The sequence below is a fragment of the Meleagris gallopavo genome, chromosome 1, assembly GCF_000146605.3.
Source record: "Meleagris gallopavo isolate NT-WF06-2002-E0010 breed Aviagen turkey brand Nicholas breeding stock chromosome 1, Turkey_5.1, whole genome shotgun sequence".
Lineage (NCBI taxonomy): Eukaryota > Metazoa > Chordata > Aves > Galliformes > Phasianidae > Meleagris > Meleagris gallopavo.
In genome coordinates, this window is record NC_015011.2 from 172524740 (window position 1) to 172531812 (window position 7073).

At 35.1% G+C, this 7073-nt stretch overlaps 1 protein-coding gene across 1 annotated transcript; it reads left to right on the plus strand.

Moving 5' to 3' along the window:
- The first annotated feature begins 121 nt into the window (after positions 1-121).
- LOC104917565 (periostin-like) lies at positions 122-7073 on the plus strand. Its single transcript, XM_010728958.2, has 6 exons — positions 122-287; positions 2288-2418; positions 2578-2680; positions 3039-3106; positions 3671-3716; positions 5528-7073. The coding sequence occupies exons 3-6, from the start codon at positions 2629-2631 to the stop codon at positions 5743-5745; spliced, it is 384 nt and encodes a 127-aa protein (XP_010727260.1). The 5' UTR covers positions 122-287; positions 2288-2418; positions 2578-2628; the 3' UTR covers positions 5746-7073.

The following is a 7073-nucleotide window of genomic DNA, read 5'->3' on the forward strand; positions in this document are numbered from 1 at the left end:
TTTTTTTTTTTTGTCCACCACTGTCTTTATTCCTGGGAAATAGTGGAAGTGTTTGAAAATTGATGGCCTCTTAGAATAAATGAAGGAACTAAGTGTCCAGACCTATGTATAGCTACTACACTTCAAAATAACGTATTTGTGGTTTGTTTTAAACAGTGTTTTCCTCAGTCTGGTGAAAGCTGCAGATTTAGATGATGTTCTGTCACGGCCTGGAGCATGGACTCTCTTTGTTCCAACTAATGATGCCTTCAAAGGTTTGACTGATGATGATAAGGCTGTATTGATAAGTAAGTAACAGAAGAAAACTACAAGTATAAGCAATTATGGAAAAAATAATGGGAAAAATAGCTAGTGTATTTCCTAGACAAAAGATGTCTGATAAAGCAGATAACCTTTTGCATAAACAAGTCATGGGACTTCTCTAAATTAATTCTTTCAGTGACAGAGAAAATATCTTTCAGGGAAAAAACATTCAACATTAACTAAAAATTATCCTCATTTGTTGACATATTATCTTTTTAGTTTATATGAGGGAATGTGAATTTGGCTTGCTGTATTAGTGCGGGAATAGCAGTTGCCCTGAATTCAACATCCAGAAGAGCAGCCACATTTTCTGCTCCTGTACTTTTCAAAACAAGGTTCAAAGACTTGAAACAAAATCCCATGAATCCTTAATGACTTCTGAGAGTCCGGCTTAGAGCACTGATAAGTAACTGCCCCAGCATAACCCAGCTCTGTGCAGCCATTAACTCACTAACGAGGCACTGTACATTTGAATTCCCTCTTAGTCATTTACAATTATGACTCTGGTATAACTTACCTTCTGGTATAGTGTGTGTTTAGTGATAAACAATAAATTAACAGATAACCTAAATGAGTATCATTAGAGAGCCATAAAATCAAAAGAAGCTTGTCTCAGTGCTGTGAACTTAACCAACTAGACGAACACTATGGTTCTATTTTTAAGACTGGGTATGCTTGCAGAAGAAACAAAAGAAATTGAGGCCTATTTTGTCACAACTAACTACTTCATGTTGCAGCCCAGGCCTGCATTCTTTCAAATCATTTTGACAATCCAGAATAACAACCGTGTGTCCATTCTGCTTTCCAAGGACTTTTATGTACTGGCTTTTCCTACCATTGTGATGTAGTTTCTACTTAAAATTTTAACTGCAAATGAAATTAGTTTTAGCTTATTGTTTTTACAGCTTAAAGTCCATTTTTTAGAGTCAGATTGATTTCAGGAACTTTATCTTGTCTTTTTTTTTAAGATAGAATGTTATTTTTTATGTAAAAATTAAACTTTAAAACAAATTTTCTTTAAAGGAGTATAAAAATATTTATCTGTAAGAAAGGTACAAAACAGAGATTATTTTTATTCAGTGAATATTATGGCAAAGAGAAAAAGAAATTTGGGGAAACAATCTTTCCATAGAAAGAGCCATGCTTAGGCTTTGTATATAATTTTATTCTATCTATTGAAGATTCAGTCACATAAATTTGGCACTGATTTTAGAAGGTAGAAAAGAAGTATTTAACTGAAATTCAGCAATAAAGTGAATTGCAGAGGTATCAGCAATCAAAGCAAAAGCAGAGAAAGGGAAATGCTCACTGAAAAAGACACTAGGAAAAATTATAATCTCACACTTTCATCAAGGCTGAAACTTTTAGGAAGAATCATCAATATTAGACAATATTCCATGTAATCTTATGTTTTAAATCTGACCTGCTTGGTCCTGTGGATATTCCTACAGCTCATCCTTTGATTCCATAGATGTGGAGCTTCAGGGGGCTGCCATGATACTACCTTGGACTCCAGAATCCATTTCCTTTGCTAGTCTTGGAAATGTTGGCTTTTTTTCTTTTCTTCCCAAATAGAAATGAAACCTATGAAATAAGGAAATCCTCCCAGAATGGGGTTGTTTTTCTCAACTTTTCTTCCTCTCATAGTATGTAAGACCAGCAAGGGATCATACTCCAGATGACATTCTAATCTGCCTGCAATTTTGTCCTGCCCAAGATAGAAAATGTATGTGTGTATAGTGAGCTATGAGTTATCCCCATTCATCCCAGAAGGCTGTTGCTTAAGAGAATATTTACATTTATTTCAGTGCCAACAGTGTCAGATATAGTTCCCTTTAATTGCAAGGGTGTTACAGTAGCAGTTTATCTAGTATTTTGATGATACTTGGTACTGTAGACTGCTTAGTGTTTCTGAATTTAATGTTTTTGTGGAGCATAATTAGAAAATCCCTTACTTTTATTTCTTATTTTTCAATTTAAATAGGAGACAAAAATGCTCTCAGGAACATTCTCCTTTACCACCTGACACAAGGAGTTTTCATTGGAAGTGGCTTTGAACCTGGTGTGACAAACATCCTTAAAACTATCCAAGGAGGAAAACTGTACTTGAAAATAGTTAAGTCATGAAAAAGAAGTCTTTCTGATACAATCTTGTAATGGAGATTTGACATTCAGTGTCTATATTTTGATATTCTGTGTGATATTTCTCAGAATGTAGCATTAAGGGTTTTGTTTTATTTTTTAATATCATTGATAACTTCTTTTCTTTACCAGGTGAATGATACTCTTCTGGTTAATGAACTGAAGTCAAGAGAACCTGATCTCATGGCAACCAATGGTGTAATTCATGTTATTGATAAACTCCTATATCCAGCAGGTGAGTATTAGTTCATGGAATTTACAAACATTTCTGAATCTGTATCTTATGTGCAATAACTGTAAAAAGTTACTTCCTTTAAAAAGACAATTTCTATGTGGAATACAAAACAGACAATATACATCACTGCTCATTCTATGCATTGTCTGAAACCATGGCAACTCTTTGAAATGTTACAAAAGTCTGGTATATGGAAGATAAGATGTCTTGGGCTATCTTTCCCCCAATACGGAAGAATGTGTATGTACACATACATGCTTTTGTGAATTAATGAAAATGCTTATATCTCCTGACTACTCCAAATGAAAATAAAACATATGCAGATGTGTCTTCTTACATGCCTATTTCTTCTTTTCAGATCTGCCTGTTGGAAATGATCAGTTGCTCACAATTCTGAAGAAGCTGATCAAGTATATTCAAATCAAGGTATTTTTATAATAATGTCCCCATTGTCCTTTTGGCAGGATCTGCAAAATCACTTGCATTATCAGTCAGAAATGGTTCTTTGGCTCTGCTTCTTCAGAATGCAACACATAATAGTTGCTCCCAGTCTCCCAAGCGTAATCTTGAATGATACAATGCGTGCAACAGTTAGAAATTATGTTTTTCATCACCAAGTAATTGCAGAATATTTGCACATAGGCAACTCCAGTGTGAACTGGCCAAAATCTACTGTTTGCTTCAGGTACACTTTATCACTACATCAGCATAGGTAAATTCCAAGTCCTTAAGGCAACCTGTCTTTGAGAGAAATATCAAGCAGTTAACTCATTTAACACATTAGCCTCAAAGCCTATGGAGAAAAATAGAGATCTGTCTTAAATATTCTCTTGAGGCTATGTTCACTTTCAGTCATGAATGAGAGGACATAGTCAAATAGTATTGCCTGACTTTTTGATCAGTAAACTAGCAATTTCTATGTACAATCTTTAGAAAATGGAAATGCAAGTGCTCTTTTAAACTTTTAAAATTACTTTTCTGTATTTATAGTTTGTTCGTGACAGTACCTTCAAAGAGATTCCACTGACGTTTTACAGTAAGTTAATTTTAAATATTAACAGATGGGCTTGAGATTGCTTTTTAATGTTACCAGTTTCAATCTGAATTGTAGATTTTTATTTTTATTTTTTTTTTTCAATCAATAAGAAAGCAATTTCAGGCAAGATAAGATTGGCCAACGAAGCCTAGGAAAAGAAAGACTCAATGTTTTTGGCTACTGCATGTATTTGTATACACTTTTATCCCTTTCAAGATGACAGGGAAGAATCCCTAAACTAAGCTGCTCAGACTCTTTGGAGCAGACAAGATATATATGGAAAAGATTTTTTTTTTTCCCACTTTCTAGCTGAAGTTCAGTGCTTGTTGCACAGAAGTCATATGGCTTCAGAGACTCTCAAAGATGTAGCATTGACCAAACTCTACATTTGATATGCTTTCATTTTCACAAATGTTTCCAGAGAGACAGAGTGTACCTTTTCCACCTGTTTTCCATACATGCAAATAGGAGTCTTTACAGAACCAGCTGCTTCAAACATTTCCTCTATGAGGAATAAATATGAAAAAGGAAACTTTCCTGCTCTCTCATAGCCTTTCTAAGGGTTTGCTTTTACTATCTGCACAGAAAGCGTCATAAAATCACAGAATATCTTAAGTTGGAAGGTACCCACACAGGAGCACTGATTCCTGGCCTACACACAGCACCGCCTGAAATTCAAATCTTTTGTCTGAGAGTGTTGTCCAAATGCTTCCTGATCTTTGTCAGGCTTGGTGCTGTGCCTACAGCCCTGTGCAGGCTGTTCCATGCCCACAACCCTCTGGTGCAGATCCCTCACCCCCAGCTGCCCCTCCCCTGACGCAGCTCCATGCCGTTCCCTCGGGCCCTGTCGCTGTCACACAGAGCAGAGCTCAGCGCTGCCCCTCCGCTCCCTGTGAGGAGCTGCAGCCGCCATCAGGCCTCCCCTCAGCCTGCTCTGCTCTGGGCTGAGCAAATCAGGAGCCTCAGCTGTTCCTCATATGCTTCAGTTTGTATCAGAATGTGAAGTTAGGCAGATGAAATTTCTGCAGGACTACCCACATTTCTCAGTAGAAATGGAGAACATCACATTAGAGTTTGTAACTCTAGCATGAATATACTGAATTTTAAAGGGTCTTGGAACAACAACAAAAAAAAATGGAATATATATTTCACGACCATTGATAGTAGCACAAGAAGCCATGTCTATGAGCTGGAGCAAAGAATTTCAGTGTTGAGCATTAAGAAAGTTGTAACTGTTTATTTAGTTCAACATGGCTGTGACCTCTAATGTGAAGGTTTATAGAAATGGCTGTGAGTCAGATAATGGTTTGTCAGCAATGTTTTATAAACACGTCTGTTTTAGTTGTAGAGGGGCAAACTGATACCTATGAGTATCACGCTCTCTATTTTCTGTGAAATGCAAGAATTGTTCTCAATGTTAGAGGGTCTCCTCTGTTTACTAGTTGAGTTTTCTTTAAGGAAAAAATGGGCAAAATTTAAATTTAAGATATGCCAGGAAATAGTGTAAATTCTTATAAAGAGGATTGTATGAGACAGGATTATTATTTATCTTATGTTATCATGGATTTCAAGACCAGTGGGTTTTATGAGGCACAAAAAAAAAAAATAGCATATTAGAAGACTGTCTACAGTATATACCACCATTTAGTAAACAGAACTGAGATCCATACTCTGAGGCATTTCAAGTTAGTTTACCTTCTGTTAATATCTATAACGTTGTTCACATCTTTATGACCAGATGATTACCATCAACAATTATCATTTCCATTAAGAATGGAATGTATTTTATATTCCATTTTCTATACTTTCAGAAATTAACATAATTGAAAGCAACGTGCAGCCTATCATCAGAAAGGAAGGTAAACGGGGCCTTCCAATATATATATCTGTATATGTTCAAATATGTATACATATACAGAATATATATTGTATTTATTTAACTGAATATATTTTGTACTTAATAACTCCAGGTTGTTCAGTACTTTGCTGGAAAAGCAAAGATACAAATATTGTGATTAGAACTGGCTGAAATGTTTTATATGAAAAGATTTCCCACAGTTATTCTCCCCAGATGGATTTTTTTTTTTCCCATGGGCATTTTACAAACACATTATTTAATACAACATTTTTTAAAAAGCATGCCTTTTAAATGCCTTAATGTTACTCTACTTTATATAAGTATTACTGTACTTAAAGTATAAAGAAAATTGGATTCTGCAATTGAAACATTTTTAATGTTTTTGTATTAGTTATTTTAAAAGATTTGTTACACATTGAAGTACAACCAACTAACCAAACATTAAAAGCAATAGTTAATTTCTTTATAGATTTCAATCAGTTCTAAATACCAATATCTGTCAAATGCCTGGAAAAGACAGTTAGTCAAACTGTTTTTCTCAAATCAAAAGCATGTTTTAAAGAATAGATAAGTCGTGTGACTGTAGAGGACAAAAAGTGGGGCCAGAACTATTAAAAACACTTGTATTTCATAGCTTAAATAAAACATCCCTTAGTTTCACTAAACCAGTGACCATGCTTATTTACTCCAGTTTCCTTCTAAAATGACAACGCTCAAAAGGAATCTGGTGGAGGTTAACTGAGAACAAAGGCAGTCAGAATATCTTGCAGAATGTTCATGCAAACTGATTAGCCATTGTTTCTGTGAAAACTCCCATCCACCAGAAGTGATGAGTTTGCTTGTTCTGTGTTTTGTCCCACCTAGCATTAGATACTATCTTATATATTTATATATGTATATGCTAACGCTTGTTTCCTAGTCTCTGTTACGAAATCAGAGCTACAGAGAAATAGAAACATGAAATTGATTCCATATATTGTAATTTGACCAAAATATTTTAGAGATCTTCATAAAATGAAGGTGAATTACCTTCTGGAGGTACCTGCTCTTCTATATTAAATCCTAAGCTAGAGCAGATAATTTTGGCAATTTAGTATAGTTTGAAAGATGAGGAAAAAAATAAGAAAAAAAATGAAATGTCCGAGCACTTCTCTGCAAATGTACAACTAAGTGCTATTCACCAAAGAGGCATAAAATATTTTCACATGTTAGTGAGCATTGAACTGTCACTCCTTACTGCTGTCAGTAGAATATTCCTGCTTTGGGATACTATTCAAAGAATGATCTCTGGCCAACAAAATCTGCCTAATAATGATTCAGATGTAGTCCCAGGAGAGTCAGTTCAGGCCCTTTATAGCTTGCTTGCAATAACAGCAATGAGTAGGAGCTCCCATCACAACCACATATGCCCACAATTGTCTGTGTAAAAAGTTGCACGTTATATTTTGCAATATAATGTCTGTACGTTCCAGCAAAAAATTATGGCAGGAAGATTTCAT